The sequence below is a fragment of the Sceloporus undulatus genome, chromosome 2 (assembly GCF_019175285.1).
Source record: "Sceloporus undulatus isolate JIND9_A2432 ecotype Alabama chromosome 2, SceUnd_v1.1, whole genome shotgun sequence".
NCBI lineage: Eukaryota > Metazoa > Chordata > Lepidosauria > Squamata > Phrynosomatidae > Sceloporus > Sceloporus undulatus.
Window position 1 is genome coordinate 89,784,523 of NC_056523.1, and position 19,131 is coordinate 89,803,653.

Sequence of the window (19,131 nt, forward strand, 5' to 3'; positions counted from 1 at the left end):
TTTTGTGAGCTATTAAGCCTTCCCTGTCAGAGATGGAGAAGTTCAGTTTGATACTGCTTTAACTGCCCTGGCTCAGTGCTGGGAAATCAAGGGAACTATAGTTTATTCTGGCACCAGAGCTCTCTGACAGAGAAGTATTATTGTGTCAGAAAACTAGAATTCCCAGAATGCCCTAGCATTGCGCCAGGGGCAGCATTGCGCAGGTAGGAGGAGAAGCGCCTTGCTGCGCCTGCCAGCCCCACTAATGAAGTTGTTCCCCCTAGCGGCGCCCAGCAGGAACGGCGGGTCTTGGGCGTTCCTTCCTTCCCGCCGAAGGGAGGGAGGGAGGGAGGGAAGGCGAAGCTCCGCCCCCTGCCTCAGTCGGCCTTTCATTTCGCAGAGGGAAGAGGCCGCGCCGCTGCGTTCCGGGGACCAACAATAGCAGCAGCGACGATGCCGGTGGGTGACTCTGAAAGATGCCCCCCGGGAACACAGAGCTGGAGGGAGGGTTCCGCTGGGGACGCAACGTCACAAAGGGAGCTTTGCTTTCAGGAAGAGATTATTATTACTATTACTATTATTTTTATTTTTATTTTTCTATATAAGATTCCTGTGCGCATATATTTATGTATATATTAAATAAATATATATATATATATATATATATACACACACACTACACACAGACATATGTGTGTGTATATATATATATATATATGTGGCAACATTTCTCTGTTGTATGCCTCCAAGTCCTTTATGGAGACCCTAAGGCTGTGGATCTATCTATCAGAGGGTTTCTCTTCCCAAGTTTCTTCAGAGGAGTTGGGGGGTTGCCATTGCCTCCCTCTGAGGCTGAGAGAGTGTGACTTGCCTAAGTGGGTTTCCGTGGCTGAGCAGGGATTCGAACCCTGGTCTCCCAGTCTGGTTTGAGCCCTGAGTCCAAGGCTCAAACCACTGCTCCACGCTGTCTCTCTAAAAAAGAAGAAGAAGAAGCTTGCATCGTGTATTTTGTGCATTTTGGTTGGCCCCATAAAGGCATCGTGCTGGTTTTGGTGGGGTTTTGGATGCTGTTGTGCTTTTGCTACTATGGGGATATGTTGCCTTAAAACTGTTTTTAAAGACTGTGGGCGCTGAGGTGTGTTCTGAGCATTTAAAAAAACCTTCCCCTTTCACTCATTTGTCAAAAACCATGTTTGCTATTGGCGTCATTAATAGTTCAAATATGACCCCAAAGCCAGCCCAGTTAAACGTTTTAACTGCAAAAAGGTTGAGCTGCAGTGTGTCAGTCCAAAATGACATCTGTTTCAGTGGAGGTCCATGGGTGAAGGTTCATTTCTGAGGTGCCATATAGTTTTTTTTAATTATTATTATTATTATTATTATTATTATTTATTCATATCACGCACCTTCTCCCAAGGCTGGGACTCAGGGCGGCCTTTATTACCTTTTTTTCGTGCCCCATGAATCCTAAAAGTCAAGATTTGGGACATTTTGTTGGTTTTGAAGAGAAATGTTGCCACCATTTTAATTAAAAGCTTCTATAGATGAACCTAAACATCATTATTATTATTATTATTATTGAAGCACAAATAACACCTTTCCATTTTCCTCCCTTAATGATGAATGTTTTAATTATGTTTTTAATTGTTTTTAATCGTTTTAAATTATGTCTGTTTTAATCTTTTGTTTTGCTTTCGGTTTGAATTGTACGTTTTATTAAGTATCAGCACTAAGCCAGCTTGAGTTTCATTTTGAGAATAAGAATGAGATATAAATCCAATAACATTTAACCTATTCTAGATGTTGTTTTTGGCCTTTTGGATCAGTGTCCACTTTGTCAGGTTTGTACCATTATAAATATGTTAAGTTGCACAAAGACTTTGTTGACTCAGTCCAGTTTGTGACTTTCTGGAGCTCCCAAAGGGTTCAGAAATGTAACTAGAGAAATCAAATGGATCATTCAAGATGTGGTGAGAGACTGAGAACTAATCTGCACCATAGAAATATTCAGTTTGACACTGCTTTCACTGCCTTGGTTCAGTGCTATGCAATTCTGGGAGTTTTGTCATTTTTTGAGACATTTAACTTTTCCTGTCTGAGAGGTCTGGTGCCACAACAAACTACAAATCCCAGGATTCCATAGCCACCATTGCAGTTAAAGCCATGGCAGTTAAATCAGTGTCACACTGCATTATTTCTGCAGTGCACATCACACCTGTGAGAGAGAAGCAGCAAAACCCATAGCAAAACTATCAAGTGAAGGCAAAACAAACTAAAGAGTTTGTTTTTCCCCAAGAAATGAGAGGTAAAGATTTTTCTTGAAAGTGTCTGTTAGTAGGAAGTTCGCCAGTGCAGTGATTACTTCCAACAAGCAGCTGTGCCTCAAGATAAGCCTGACTTAAAACGCCATATGAACTTTAAGCTCAGATCACAGTCCATTGAGGGACTCCCCCCCATTGAGGTTTGTAACCTGCTGCCCCTCTGATGCTGAAATCATTTCCTTTTAGAATGGGGACTTAAGTGTAGGAAACACTGGGAAAACAATTGTTTTTGGACTCCCAATTTAAAGTCTTCAAGCCAGAATAGCATTGGTTGATCATACTAGTTGTGGAAGTGTAGTTCAGAGTCCAAAAAACTGACTTCTCTAAACTCTGGTTTCAGTGTTTCTATGCCAAGCACTTAGAATCAGTTTAAGGGTCGGTCCTTGACTGTGTTACATCAAAACTGCAATCTAAATTTGTTGTAGGGTGCCTTTAAGTTGTTTCTGACTTCTGGCGACCCTAAGGCAACTCTATCATGGAGTTTTCTTGGCAACCTCAGAGGAAGTTTGCTTTTGCCTTCCTGAGAAGCTGAAGGGTGTTACTTGCCCAAAACCACCCAGTGGGTTTCATGGCTGAGCCAGGAATTGAACCCTGGTCTCCAGAGTCATAGTCCAATGCTCAAGCCACTATGCTGCTTCTACACTGTAGATTACTTTTAGGCAAAAAGTGTTAAATCATGAGCTGCAAGGCCTGCCTGAGCTATCCTCACAGTGAGCAAGAAATGCGAAAGAGCTCCTTCCAGAACTTTGTCTTGTTGTTGTTAACTGCCCTCGAGTCGATCTCGACTCATGGTGACCCTATGGATGGGACATCTCCAAGATCCTCTGTCTTCCACTGCTCTGCTTAATTTCTGCAACCACAAACCTGTGACCTCCTTAATAGAGTCCATCCATCTGGAATGTGGACTTCTCTTCCTACTTCCCTTCACCTTTCCCAACATTATTGTCTTTTCCAATGAGTCCTTCCTTCTCATGATGTGTCCAAGTACAACAGCCTCATTTTGATTATCTTGGCTTCCAGGGAGGTTTCCAGATTGATCTGCTCTAGGACCCATTTGCTTGTCCTTTTGGCTGTTCATGGGATCCTCAGCATTTTTCTCCAGCACCACATCTCAAATGAATGCATTTCCCCCCTATAATCGTTCTTAACTGTCCAGCTCTCACATCACTGGAAGGGATCAAGACTCAAGGTTGCATGTACAAGCTTAATTTGCTGTAGCATTCACAGTTTTTGGCTTACAAACTCCAAATCCCCCAGCTGACATGACCATGACTGCAGTTCCAATTGGCCATGCTGACTGGGAGATTTTGGGAACTGAAGTCCAAAAAAATAATGTTTACAAACACTAGTAAGATTCAGCTGGCAGTCTGGTTGGGTTTTTGGTTATAGAATGAGAGGAAGCACGATCTTGTCCTCAGGGGGAGCAACATGTCTTGGGCTGGCCCTGAATATGGAATTGAACTGAATCCTTTGAAAAATATCAGGAGTCTGGCTTTTCTTATGGCATGAAGGCTTGTGTACATTTTTGACTCTACCATCTGCAACACCTATCTAAGTATCTGGCTTGGATGCCTACTGTATCTCCAGTTTCACCCCTGTGAATTGCGTCTTTAGTGGTACCAGGAAAAACCGGTTAGTCATTCAAAGGCTGACTCTTTATTCCCAGGCTGCCCTGTCAACTGTAGAATAGTGCACAGAAACCCTCAGCTTTCTTGGGGTTGGCCTGTTTACCAGGGATGCAGGTTTTGCCAAGTTTTATTAATCCCAAACTTATTTATGATCCATCCAGAGAAAGGACAGAATATCATTAACCTTTCTTACCCACCCACTTCTTGTTGTTCAGAGACTGCAAGCAGAACATGAAGAGAACTTTAGGGCTGTAGGCAAAACCTTCAAACTAAACTGCAATGATTTATTGATTGTGCTCAAAGATAACCTTCAGAAATGTACACAGATTGTATATCTGTCTTTTCCCAGTCATATATGAAGGTTAGATTGTATACCTTAGAAGAGCAATCAACGTTTTAAAACTGTTTTAAATTGTAAGCTCTTTATATTAAAGCATAGGGCTTTGTTTGTTTGTTTAGTTTTAAACTATGTATTAATTTTTGTTCACAATTGAATGCAAATTCAATCTGTTTTCTTTTTAATAGTTCAGTTAAAATTGTTGTTGTCTTCCTCTGAGGCTGAGAGAGTGCAACCTGCCCAATGAGTTTCCATCCCGAAGCAAGGATTTGAATTCTGTTCTCCAGAGTCATAGTCCAGCACACAAACCACTACTACACCATGCTGGCTCTCTGGTCAAAATTAACACTCAGCCTTGAAAACCCACTGGATGACCTTGGGTGAGTCATACACTCTCACTCCCAGAAGACCCCATGATAGGTTCACCCTTTAGGTCACCATAAGTCAAAAACTACTTGATGGCACACAACAATAACAAAATTATATCTACACTAATATCTCAAAATTAGGGGTCCTCTGTCTAAAAAAAAAAAATTAAACACTGCTTTTAGGTTAGTAAAGAACCAATGTACTGTACTTTGAGGAATCAATATACTTTGGTGTGATGGCATACAGAGTTAACAGAGTTGATAGAGGTTGATTCTCCCTTACCCGGAATTCCAAAATCCTCAATATTCAAACATTCAAAATTGTCTACATGGGTGGTTGAGATAGTGCCACCTTTGCTTTCTGATGGTTTAGTCTGCACAAACTTTTTTTGCACAAATTTATTAAACATACGGTGTAAAATTACTTTCAAGCTATTTGTATAAGGTGTCTATGAAACAAATGAATTTTGTATTTAGATTTGTCTCATCTCCAAGATATCTGATTCTTTACACATATGCAAATACAGGTATTACAAACTCTGAAATCCTTCTGGTCCTAAGCAGTATGGATAAGGAATATTCAACTTACACTAGGGAGGTAGAAAATGACATGTCATCATGGAGGCATTGTGGTCCACACACAGGAGACTGAACATGCTGGATATGACATCCAGCTTGGATTGTGGCTGTAATGTCAATCTTCCTCAACTAGGATCCCTCATCTTTGTGGGGCTGCAGCTTCCTATATCCATGAACAGTATGTCCATCAGCTATGCTGGCTGGAATGATGGGGTTTGTAGTTCAAGGAAGTATATACCAGGTCTACCAGGACAATCCAGCTGTAGTTTGCTCATATCTGTAGCTTGGACCATTTACTTTCCATAAAAAGGAGGCTTTCCTTTACAGTATATTAAAATAATTCTTTGTTCAAACAAAATAATCTCTTGCTTCTGTAAAGGTCTGGGGCTACAGTTGTTTCTGAAACAGATGTTACAGCCAGGTAAGTTTTTGAGAACATGTTCCCTTTCCTTTTTGGGGAAAAAATTACTTTGTGTTACTGGTTGGGAATAAGATTAAGGCAACACAGAAAAGAAAGCAAAAATGAAACAGAAAGTAACAATAATAGAAGGAAGTATCAGAAATGTTCTAATTTCTTATAAATGGTTATGCAATTGTGTTTAGGAAATGTAAACACAATGAAGAACCAATGGAATTTGGCCAATAAGCTTTCTTCCAGCTGTCAAAAGTTGTTCTGGCCACTGAAAATATTCTTAAAGATATTTTTGTTTTGAACCCAACATTATGCTTGTTGTTATGTGCTTTCAAGCTGACTTCACTTATGGATATCCTGTCGTAGGGTTTTCTTGGCAAGATTTGTTCAGAGGGGGTTTGCCATTGCTTTCTTCTGAGGCTCAGAGAGTGTTACTTGCCAAAGGTCACGCAGTGGGTTTCCATTTCTGAGCAGGGATTCAAACCCTGATCTTCTGGAGCCTTCATCCAACATCCAAAACACTATACCATGTTGGCTAGCTATGCTGTGGAGACATAATTAACAAGAATCTGAAGTTGTGTTTTGTAAAGATTTTGAATGTGCTGAATATGACATCCAAAGCAACCTTTGATGTTAGCCTGCAGCACCTTTCAGACATGTTATGCCAGAGCTCCCATCATCCTCATCCAGCATGGCCAGTGGATGAGGAGGGGGAAAGTTGTATTCCCACCAGATTTCAAGGGCAGAGTGTTGGCTACTAGCTTGGTTTTATTTCATAGTTGTACCATTGCTGCACAAAATCTCTTTCAATAACTTTTCTAATCTTTCTTCTGATGCTTTCAGAAACATGAGTTCTTCGTAGACATGACCTGTGAAGGGTGCTCCAATGCTGTAACCCGTGTTCTCAACAAGCTGGGAGGTAAGTCATACTTAGCATACTCTAGAGCAGGGGTAGGCAATCTTTTTGAGCCGGGGGCCGGGTTACTGTCCCTCAGACAACTGGGGGGCTGAAGCCAAAAAATAAATAATTAAATAATTTTTTTTAAAATTTAAATAAATAAATAAACCGGGAAAAATGTAGGACAACATTTTCAAATGGTGGACACTTTTTTTAAAAAAAGTGGAGGACATGCAAAAAAATTGCTGATTTTCAAAAAAATGTTAATATAAATGCATGTTTCTGAGGCGTCTATAGACAATTGCCCCCCTTGCCCCTGTGTGCAAGAGGCCAAATGCCCCGGCGGCAATCGGTGGCAGGACCGGGCTGGGGCCGGTCCCAAGGCCTTGCCGGGCCGCATCCGGCCCACGGGCCGCAGGTTGCCTACCCCTGCTCTAGAGTCTGAGCCCTTGCAGCTTGTTGATATTGTAAGCAGAGGGTGAAGCAAATGAGGTCCTCTTGCTGAAAGGGCAGGTCACTGCCATTTGAATTGTTCACCAAGCTGATGTTCCCCTCAAATATTAGGCAGCCAGTCTCTTGCAATGTGGATTCCTGTTATCAAGGCACTGCTCTAGAATGTGAATTTTTAAAATCTTGTATATTGCAGTAGTGTCTTGCTTGCATATCATATTCATTACACCAACTTGCTTTAATTTAAAACAGGGATAAGAAATGTGTGGCTCAGCTATTACCAGACTGCATCTATCATCCTTCGCCACTGGCTATATTGCCTGTGGCTTTTGGGAACTGCAGGCTGACAACATTTCCCACCCAACATAAAACTTGTTCTTAGTACTGAAACCTTCACTTCTTTCCCTGTCGTAGCTAAAGCAGCAAGCAGCTTGTTGAATGCCGCTTTACTCCTAATGTAGGTAGTCAGTCAGTAACTAATTATTGATTCTTGACAAGTTGTGTTTACTTTATGTCCCATAAGTCTTTGAAAGAAGGTTGATCTCCTTTATGATGAACAAGCAGATTTCCTCTTCTATACTGTGCCATTTTTAACATCAAATGCTTGCTCCTATTCACTGATGGTTCCCTGTAACTCTTGGTTGTTTCTACAGGAAGAGATCCAAGCCCACTACAGTCCTTAACTTACCTGGTGACCAATCACCTGCCCAAATGATGTTAGGTTGATTTTTGTAAGACTGAAGGATATCCACAGCAAGGACAATTTGGCAAACTAAGGTTTTCCTGCACTGAAATTCCTTCCCTGTAATTTCCATATGTTTCTGTAATTCCAATATGATTCAGAAGCATATGAATTTCCTTCTGTGAACAAGCATTAAGAAGCAGACTGTATATAGGTGTAACTACCTATGTGTAAGGTAGGAGTCATAGAATTGAATGGCTGATATGCATAGGACCCGGAACAATGGATGCAAGCTACAGGAAAAGAGATTCCACCTCAACATTAGGAGGAACTTCCTGACAGTAAGGGCTGTCCGACAGTGGAACAAACTCCCTCAGAGTGTAGTGGAGTCTCCTTCCTTGGAGGTCTTTAAGCAGAGGGTGGATGGCCATCTGTCGGGGATGCTTTGATTTGGACTTCCTGCATGACAAGGGGTTGGACTGGATGGCCCCTGTGGTATCTTCCAACTCAACAATTCTATGATTCTATGAATTCAGTACTGGGCATCAAGAAAATGTACATCACTTATCCATGATGAGGGAATTGTGCAACCCTGTCCACATGCTTATCGACACTCAAAGGAGTCTTAACAGATTAAAGTCTAAAAGACATTTCACATCTCTTGTTCAAAACAAATCCTGCCTATTTCCTCAGCTATATCTGTGCTCTCCTCATGTTATCCAGTGTCCTCTGTGGGCACATGCATGAACTCATGCACATTCTGAGATACATGCACATAAGTAATCTTTGAACCTTGGTCGGTCATGTATCTCACTAGATTTGTCTTAGTAACACAAAGAAAAACAAGCAAGGAGTTGTTTCTCAGAGGAGTTTTTGTTTAACGCACACTGAATTGAAAATATACACAGTGTTCTCCTTGGGGAACTGGCACAGTGGCAGCATACATAGAAGTGTTGCTTGTGAGTTAACTAGCTTCTGAAAATAAAGCAAAGGACTAAATAAACAAAATACAGATCTGTGTGCCAGCCTTAAATGTGGAGAAAATAGCGTAAAGGGGTGGACTTGCATGGAGCAGGCATAAACTTAGAAAAACTAGCTTCTAGTTTCTAGTGGCTACCACAATAGAAGCTAAGCACATTGGAAAATTCAAGGCTTTTCAGAAAATAGAGAGGAAGGAGAAGAAAGGTCCAAGATCCAAAACACACTGGAGAAATAATCCAGCATGAGATTGCTTTAACTGCTCTGGCTCAGTGCTAGGAAATCTTGAGAACTGTTGTTTATTGTGGCACCCAAGCTCTCTGACACAAAGGCTAAATGTCTCACAAAAATCAGTTCCCAGAATTCCCTAGCACTGAACCAGCACAGTTAAAGTGGTCTCAAACTGGATTATTTCTGCAGTATGTTTTGGACCTAGGATAAATATAAAGCCCTGTGGATGTTTGTCTTTGAGTATGGCATTGTCGTTGTTAACTGCTGTCAAGTCAGCTTCGACTTATGGTTACTCAGAGACCTCCAAGTCAACCTATCATCAACAGCCCTGTTCAGGTCTTGCAAACTCAGGGCCATTGCTCCCTTCATTGAGTCCATTCACCTGGAATTGCAGTTCAGGCCAGGGCTTGTTATAAGCTTTGGTCCTAGTATTTAAGGCCCTGCTCTTTAACCTCCCCCTGTATTTGGCAGCTCGGCTAGCATGGTATGTACCTTCTAGAAATTTAAGATATGCAAACTTCTCTTGTTCTTCCTCCAGTTCTTTATTTTAAACAACTTCTGTCTCATCATACTGCTCTCAAAGATTTCAGTAAGCAGAAAAGATTTCAGTAAGCAGAAAAGACTTCAGTAAGCAGAAAAGGCCACCAAATTAGAAAGAACACAAAGAGGATTTTTTAAAAAAAAAATGGAGATACAACGTGGTCTCAGGTCTTCCCACTGAACTAGCAGGAAAGACTGGACTGAAATCATTGGCTTTCCCACAAAACTGGAATGAAATATCTTTCTAGACATTCACACAGGACTCAGAAGGAGAGCAGGGACAGAAGTGGAGGCTTCAGAAGGTGGTGGACTCTTTAGAAGTCTTCAGAGTGTGGATGTCTTTTGGGACTGCTTTAGTGGTGTATTCCTGCATGACGGGATTGAATTCAACAGTCCTTGAGGTCCCTCTGTAATTCTGTGTGGGAGAAAAATGAGCCCCAAACGATAATTTGCTATTCAGAAATACTTTGTTCTGGTGATGCAGTCCTAAAGAAGGGTATACTGAAACTCCTGGGGTAATGTAAGGAAAGAAAGAGTCTTCAAGCTACTCAAGCAAAAAAGAGAGCTTGGAAATGGTTTAATACAGCTTGATGGCAACATACAGTGTGGTGCAAACAGGAACAGATCAACAATATGATGCCTTGGTTGTTTTTGTTGTTTGTAATCTTTTTCTGGAGAGCAAAGAGCCCCCCCTGACACCGATATATTTCTCCGATTAATACAAAGATGTATACAAGGCAAACCAAAGGTTTGTAATGGAATAGAGCAATGACCAGTCTTAATAGTATGATTTTTCTTTGGTTTGAGCATTGGACTAGGACTCTGGAGACCAGGGTTTGAATCCTGGCTTGGCTATGTAAACCCACTGAGTGGCCTTGGGCAAGCTGCACTCTCTCAGCCTCAGATGATGGCAATGGCAAATCCCCTCTGAAAAAACTTGTCAAAGAATCCCATGGTAGGTTCACTGTAGGGTTGCCCTAAGTTGGAAATTACTTGAAGGCACACAATAACAAAGGTTAACCAAGATAGGGACTCCCTATAGGTACTTTTACCAGCTGAAGGATACCTTGTAAGGAATATGATTGTCTCACTGTGTATTCACCTTCAGCTGATCCATAGGAAAATTTGGAGAGGATCCTTACTTGTTGATCCTTTTTCTCTGTTGTGCTGACTATACAAGCCTGGCTGTGGCTCCATTTGGCTTTGTTGTGGTGACCCTAATTATGGCTCCATTCTTGGCCATATTTGTTCAGAGAGGATTTGTCCTCACCTTTCTGTGAGGCTGAGAGAATGTTACTTGCTCAAGGTCACTGAGTGGGTTTTCATGGCCAATCCAGGATTCAAACCCTGGTCTCCCAGTATCCTATTTCAACACTTAAACTACTAGACCATGCTAGCTCTCTCCCATTTGGAATCACTTGGTATTTTGTTCTGTGCGAAAGGCATCATTGTCCCCAGTCCTTCATCTGAACACATTGGAGCAAAAACATTCAACTTGCTTTCCATGGAGTCTGAGCTGAGACTGACTGGTCAGGAGCAGGATTTTGACATTAAGAATATAATTGCTTGTGAATTTCCCATATATATTCAGTCACTATAGGACTGTTAGCTTTTGGCCTGATCCAGCATGATTCTTGGGTTCCATTTTGTGAGTCTGCAGGGAATACACAGTAGTGGGTTGTTTTTACTTGCATTATCCCTTTGATGTAATGGTATGACATCCAAAGTATGACTCTTAAACATGTTGGATATGGGGATTTCATGCTATTTTCTACACAAGTGTGACTTCTGTTTTGAAACTCACTAATATTTGTAATGTTCCTCCAAATGAAAATTTCCTCCAATACAGGAAGCCCTTGCTTATCTGATAGGTTAGGGACCAGAGGACTGTCCAAAAGTGGAATCCTTTGAAATGCAGAAACCAGACTTTTTAGCATGCAAATGCAAGACTGAACACTAGGTGGTGCCAGGTTGACTAAGAAAGGAAAAACAGCACACTGTTTCAGTAGATTCAGACTGGCGTAGGGCTGCATAGAGCTGCAGAAGAGAGAGAAAAAGCAGCAGCAGTGGTCAAAAGAGCAGACCAGGGGCCGAAAGTACAGTATAGGGCTATAACTTAGATCTGTCAAAAGAAGCCATTGAAAAGAGAGGGATGCTTGTATAGAAAAATAGCATATAGGATAGAAAACTATGCTACCTATCCTTTTCTGACCATTTTCTTTGTAGAAATTTCTTTTTGTCTGGTCAATGACATTTAGTCATGTGGGCCCCCACCCGCAGCTTGGCTGGTCACAATCAAGATGTGGATTCACCACTTCTGGGAGAACTAGGTTTACAATTTCATGGTGAAGCAGGCACTGGTTTACATTTTTTTACACCAGATTTCATTTTTTAAAGGAATAATTTACATTTGCAAAAGGATCTTGCTTTCCCATTTCTCAAAATAAAACAATTACCTTTTATTGCTTGAAAAAGCCATTTGAATGCAGTAGAATCATAGAATCGTAGAGTTGGAAGAGACCACAAGGGCCATCCAGTCCAACCCCCTGCCATGCAGGAAATCTCAGTCAAAGTATATCCGACAGATGGTCATCCAGCCTCTGCTTAAAGACCTCCAAAGAAGGAGAAAGAGTAGCTCATGGCACAGCATGCACCAGTTTTAAACCATGCAATATTCTTCCACCTTTTGATGAGCTATATCCCTATGATTACAAAGGTGACTTAAAAAAAAAATTACACTGGAAAGGTAGTTATTCTTTGCCAGGTTACATTCATAATGTAATCTAGGTATACTTCAGTTGTTGGATAAAGGAACTACCAGTAATTTGAAGTGCTGATTTGTAGAAATTACAAACTATTGACTTGTAACTCATTTTTGCTGGGCTTTGGCTTATTGTAAGATACTAGGTTGAATCCAGGATCTGCTTTCCCTGGATTGAGGGACTCTGCATGGAAGATGGCTTTGTCCAGTTTTCAGGGATCCTCCTTCCCAGTCCACAGATCACTCCCTCAAGCCCTCTGTCTCTCACCCTTTGTGAAGCCCTTTTCAGAGAGCTGAAAAGGCTGCCATGGGAAAGAGGAGGCCAACCTCCGTCACCCAAAGTTGCACAGGCCTAAATGGATCCAGCCCAATATTTTATAAACTGTCTTGTTGATCAGCTCTTTCAGACTAGCCCTCAAGAGACTGAGAGAAGGGTTTGTGGGGAGGAAACTTCTTGAGTTACTAATTTCTCAATGCAGCTTCTGTATATTGTATTTCTTCCCTCAGGTGTTCAGTTTGAAATCGACCTCCCCAACAAGAAAGTGAGCATTGAATCAGAGCACAGTGTCAACACTCTGTTGGACACACTGAAGAAAACAGGGAAGAATGCCTCTTATATTGGAGAGAAGTAATCACACGGGAAGGCTTGGCTAGTGGGGCTCCTGTGCTTCAGTAAAGGTCAGTTCTCAGAAACACTCAAAAACACTAAGGTGGATTCTCCTGGTGTGGGGTCCCCCAGACATGTTGGATCATATTGCCCACAATCCCCACTGAGCATTGTACTGGCTAGAGATTATGGACATTATAGCCCAACATGTCTGGATTGCACCTGGTCAGAAAAGGCTGCAATAAGGGTAGATCTACATGCTGGATAAGCTGAAAAATAGAAACTCACATAATAAACCCAAGGCATGGTGTGATGTTACTGTGCTACAAGTTTCCTCTCACTTGCCACTGATTTAAATTAAATGAAGATGAAGAAATTCAGAACCAGAAGACATCATGTCACATTTCAACTTGTCCTAAATATGTTTAGCAGACAGGGATTCTCTAACATGCAGTTTCATCTTAAGAACTCTCTTCCCCACATCATGGAAATACTGTCATTGAATTTGTTATTGTCATTATTATTCACATTTTTGGACAGCTTTTTCTTTAAAAAAGACAGTAGGTTTCCTATATTATTATTTATTTACGGTATTTATACCCTGCCCTTCAGTCCTAAAGGCTCTCAGAGCGGCTTACAATTATTATTTTAATTAGACGGTTCCCTGCCCTCAGGCTTACAATCTAAAAAGACATAAAACAAAAGGAGAAGGGAATGGTGGTGGGGAAGGGGATCAGGTCCAGTAGTTCTTATCTCCCTCTGAGGCCTGGGCCAAGACAGATGGACTGCAGGGAGGGCTCTTCTTAATTGAGGCTGGGCCTGATGGTATTGGGCCTGTCCTTTCACTCCCTCCAGGCCAGAAGATGACAGTTGGCAGGGAGGGATGGTGTTGGGCCTGTCCTTGCATAAACATAGAATATATTCACTAGCAAATATGATTACAGTTGCTACCACAGAGTTTAAGGGAATATTTAATTTGACAGCAGACCTGGCTGAATTGATAACTGAACAGCTGCCACTAAAACAATGATCAGAGTGTGGAAAAATTACCAGCTAGGATTAAAATTCCCAGAACCCACTGGCTGCAGGATTCTGGGAGCTTTGTTGTTGCTATGTGCTTCCAAGTCATTTTTTTACTTACACCAACTCTAAGACAACTCTGTCATAGCATTTTCTTGGCAAGTTTCTTAGAGGGGGGTTTCCATTGCCATCCTCTGAGGCAAAAGTTCAAAATTATAAAAACATATTGTGTGAATGATGTATTATTAATATATAAATAATATTAATATGTAATCTACTGTTTCAGTCTGAGCTTGTTTTGGGCTTAAGAGGTGAGGCTGTACCACAGGCTATGACGCTAATTCAACAAACAACAAGACTGTGTGTGCCTGGCATTTTAGAGAACATTGACACAGGCACACCCCAAGTGTAGTCAGGTATTTGGCATGGAAGGCTGCCAGTTGAGAACTTCAGAATACTGAACTCTGCCTACATTATCAGGTTAACGTTCACAGTAGTGTGTGTGTCCCCCTTTACATTACCTGTCAACTTACAGTGACCCATGAATTTCATAAGGTTTTCTTAGGCAAGGAATATTCACAGGTGGTTTTGCCAATTCCTTTCTCTGAAATGTAATCTACAGCACCTGGTATTTGTTGGCAGTCTCCCATCCAAGTACTAAGCAGAACTGACCCTGCTTAGCTCCCAAGATCAGATGTGATCTGGTGCCTTTAGGGTATTGAGGCTCTCACAGTAGTGAAGAATACACATGTCATCTGTGATTTTTAAGAGCCCTGTCTGTACCTGTGCCATACCAATACAGGAAGCAGTTCCTTTTACATAGAATATTCAGTCTAAACCCCTTTGTGGTAAGCTAGGGCCTCTCTCATAAAGAAGGTCACTGGCACATTTGAGATCTGTTGCTCTCTTTAGAAAGCAAATGGGATGGGATGTGGTCAAAGAAACACCAGGTGTGTCCTTTTCTCCCCACTCCACCAGATGGGTGGTGGGATCACTGCTTCCCACCGTCATAGGCAGTGGTGCTTGAAATGGTGGGTTTCTCTTTCTTCTTTGTGCCATATACAAACTGCCTGTCCCCACACTGTAAGGCAAATGATAGCTGTGTTTCAAGGTTTGGGAAAGTTAGTCTTTGGATTCCAGCTTCCACAGTCCCCCGGCCAGCATGACTAGTAACTTTTCCAAACTGGAGTATTAATATTGTAAGTTGAGAATCCAGTCCTATATTTTGCAGGTACTACATTGGGTTTATCAGAGATGTTTGGTCTGATTTCCTGCATGGCAGGGGGTTGGACTTGGATGGCCCTTGCAGTTTCTTCCAACTCTATGATTCTGTATCCCCATAGATAGCAGGATGCTGGACTAGATGATCATTTGGTTTGCTCCAATAGGGTTTCCGTATTCTTTTGGGGAATAAATTTCTTATGACAGGGATGGCCTTGAGATAGTGCTGGACTGAATCTCCCAATCCACATTAGACAGCATAGCCAATGGTGAGGCATGATGCAAGTTGCAGTCCAAAAATATTGATAGGGGCATGTATTCCCCATTCTTTGATTCAGGGACTGCATTGACAAGCCAGTGCTAGTCATTAGTACTGCACAGACAAAAGGGAGGCCAAAAATTCTCACTTAACAGGGCTGGAAAAGCCATGGCCTTTTAGATTCTGCTAAAATACAATTGCCATCATTTCTGTCATTCTGTCTGGGACTGATGGAAAGTGAGGTCCAATAACATTTAGAGGGTCATGTGATGCCCAGCCCAGATCTAGAAAGTGGTCAGCCCTAGGTTGCAGTAAACCTTTCCCCACATACTCATAATATCTTTATTTGTGGCAACTAGCACTAGACACCTATCAAAACTACAAACTGGCCCACCCCTTTCTGGCTGTTGCACACATAATCTGTTTTCTTACTTGAAAGGTACTGGTGCATGAATCCCCGAAACCTGGGCCCCATCCATATTAGAGAATTGTAGCCCAATTATTCCACTTTAACTACCATGGTTCCATCCTGTGGAATCCTAGAAATCCCCACAATTTAAGGTAGGGAATTTAGACTTCTCAGCCACAGAATTCTAGTACTTCACTAAACTACACATCCCAGGATTCTGTGGAATGCTGGCATGGCAGTCAAAAGTTAATAATGCTATAATTGTATAGAATAAATGAGCCTCAAGTTACCTTCCATCCAGATGTGGTCGCAGCTAGCACTCCAGATTCAGTTGGCAAAAGATACTCTGTCCCATGGAAGCAGCCTATGCCTGCAGTGAGGAAGGTGGACCCCTCATAGCTGCAAACCACTGTGGAGCAGAACACTGCTTCTGAAACACTGGTTCTCCATGTGTTTTGGATTTCAACTCCCAGAAACCTGAGCTAGTTTTGCCGTTGGTAAGGAATTCTGGGAGTGGAATTCTAAGACAGCTGGAGAACCAGAGTCTGAGAGCCATTGGTGCAGATACTAGAATGACAAACTAGAACTGGGAAAGCCCAGGCTCAAATCCCCTTACACCATGTAGCTCACTGGGTGATTTTTGGTCTGTCACACATTTTCAGCCTAATCTATCTCACAGACTCATTGTGAAGATAAAAACAGGTGAAAAGCTATACAGTAGAGTCTCGATTATCCGACATAAACGGGCGGGCTGATAGTTGGATAGCCAAAAATGTTGGATAATCCGGAGGGTCCAAGAAAAGCCTTGAAATCACTATGAATTGCAAACGTATTGAAGTTTTATTGCAGTAACAGTAAAAGTAACATTGCAGTAACGTTATAGGAATAACAGTCCTCTAAAAATGTAAAGAAATCACTGATCAACATTGTGATGTACAATATATACTGTATGAACAGTTCAGTCCTCTGAAAATGTAAAGAAATCACTGAGCAGCGACAGATAATCCAGAATGTTGGATAATTGAAGGTTGGATAATTGAGACTCTACTGTATATGCTGACTTGAGCAGCTTGGGTGAAAACTGGGATATTAATGTAAAAAAACACCAAAAAAATTATAGAGGAGTGTGAATTTATTCAATATAGAACAAATATCGAGCACCACTGTGATGGGTCCAAACAACAGACTCACTAACAGTAGCTTTGTTTCACCTGGACTGAGTTTTAATTTATCAGCCTTTATCCAGTGTTCTGTTATAGACATATGCTGATTTAACATTTCCCTTGTATCATCTCAGTTGAAGAAGAAATGTAGTTGAATGTATGGATGACACTTCAATCAATAGCTGCATGTAGACATTGAACAGTATGAAGGACAGAAGGAAAGCTGCAGGACAGCTTAAATGCCAAAACAGTGTACAGATACTAGGAGACAAATCAGACCTGCACATTTGGTGACCTTCCAGATCATGTGCATGCCACTGCTGGGTATGCCCAGTCTTATCAGCAACACTGCAAACTGAGCTGCTTTATTTTGTGCATAGCTGGGACTGCCGAAATGTTGAAGCGGGAATATGCAAACTGGTACCTTACAGATATTTTGACTACAGCTCCAATAAGCCCTAGCCAACATAGCCAATGGTCAGAATCAATAACTGCATTTAGTATGGGGAATGATGTATTTGTTTTGAAAACAAGTCATAGTAGCCTGAAATAAACAAGCAATGGCCTAAAAAATGGCAGTTGCTTGAAGTTTTTATCAGAAAATACTGTACTATATTCAGAAACTAATAGATTTAATTTTGTGGGGCACTCATTTAGTGGTTATAGAATCATAGAATCATAGGGTTGGAAGAGACCGCAAGGGCCATCCAGTCCAACCCCCTGCCATGCAGGAAATCCAAATCAAAGCATCCCCAACAGATGGCCATCCAGCCTCCATTTGAAGACCTCCAAGGAGGGAGACTCCACTACACTCCGAGGAAGTGTGTTCCACTGTCGAACAGCCCTTACTGTCAGGAAGTTATATTTGAACAAAAAGTTTTTCAGAGAAAAATTCCTGTGTGGAAACTTCAGAATCACAATTTTTCAAGTTCAGTTCTATTGATTTGGATCTGAATAGAGACAATGGTTTCCTGTTTCACTACGGTTGTCAGTTTGTGGAGGTTGTTATTGTGTGTGTTCAAGTTATTTCTAATTTACAGAGGAGGACCTATCACAGGGGTTTCTTAGCAAGATTTCTTCAGAGGGAGTTTGCCTTCCTCTGAGGCCTGAGACAGTGTCAAGATCACCCAGTAGGTTTTCATGGCTGAACAGGGATTTGAACTCTGATTTCCAAAGTCATAATCCAAAGTTCAAACTCACAGCTATGCCAACTCTCATTAGAATACTGTGGGCCCGAACAGACAGGCAAAAATAAAGCTGCTTCAGGTCACTTTGGAGGTATGCTGTTTAATTGATGCATGAATCCTAAGAGGCTGGAAGCCGCGCCAAAGCCAGGCTCCAGTCCTAAGGACTGGAGCACAGCTTTGGCACAGCTTCTGGCCTCTTAAGATGCATGTGTCATTTAAACAGCATACCTCCAAAGTGATCCGAAGCAGCTTTATTTTGGCCTGTCTGTTTGGGCCCTATATTATTATAAATTAGTGTTGTTTTGCTTACATTGGGTTGTTACACACTGTACTCTACATTTCATTGTCATTTAAGTCCAACTTCTATTTACACCTAAAGTATGTGTACGCATGCGCACACGCACACAAAGAATATTACACTGTGCATCTGATGAGGTTGCCTGGGCCTGGGGCCCCTTGTTCTATTTGCATGAAGCTAATGTCTCTATAGGGTTCCACCAGCAGATGGTGTTGTCTAACTTTCTTCATCCTTCATTGATTTTTTTAAAATTTTATTTTATTTTCTGCAGCACCACTTAACATGACTTCTGTAAGAAGGCTGCTGTTTATGCTTCTCTCAGTCCTGTTCCTTGACTACAGTTGCCCTGCAGATGTTAGAGAAGAATGGGTGAGAAGAAGACTGCTCTTGGTGGGGAAAGAGACATTTTCATCCCAGATATCCCAAGTCTCCTCTTTGTAGTAAATACAGTGTGCATTTTTCTGTTTGGCTTTGTAATAAAGCAAGGAGCTGCTCAGTGTCTTTTCTTAAGCTCTTGTACTGGTTTGGATGGGTGGGATTTAGTCTTCAAGCTGAGTACCAGATTGGGCCTAAATTATTCAAAAATGCACAGGGGTGTCAAGGCGTGTGAACCACACTGGCTGACACCTCAAAATCAGGTGGGCACCCAGTGGGGCAGTCACTCACCACCCACGCCAATGTAGAGAGGTTTTGCAGCACATAGTTTTTTGTGGGTTTTTTGGGCTATGTGGCCATGTTCCAGAAAAGTTTCGCCAGCATCTGTCGCTGGCATCTTCAGAGCATTCTCTGAAGATGCCAGCCAC

At 41.7% G+C, this 19,131-nt stretch overlaps 1 protein-coding gene across 1 annotated transcript; it reads left to right on the plus strand.

The window, feature by feature from the left end:
* The first annotated feature begins 336 nt into the window (after window positions 1–336).
* Window positions 337–18,827, plus strand: ATOX1 (antioxidant 1 copper chaperone). Its single transcript, XM_042453696.1, has 4 exons — window positions 337–438; window positions 6,468–6,543; window positions 12,672–12,842; window positions 18,600–18,827. The coding sequence occupies exons 1-3, from the start codon at window positions 433–435 to the stop codon at window positions 12,794–12,796; spliced, it is 207 nt and encodes a 68-aa protein (XP_042309630.1). The 5' UTR covers window positions 337–432; the 3' UTR covers window positions 12,797–12,842; window positions 18,600–18,827.
* Window positions 18,828–19,131: the final 304 nt, after the last annotated feature.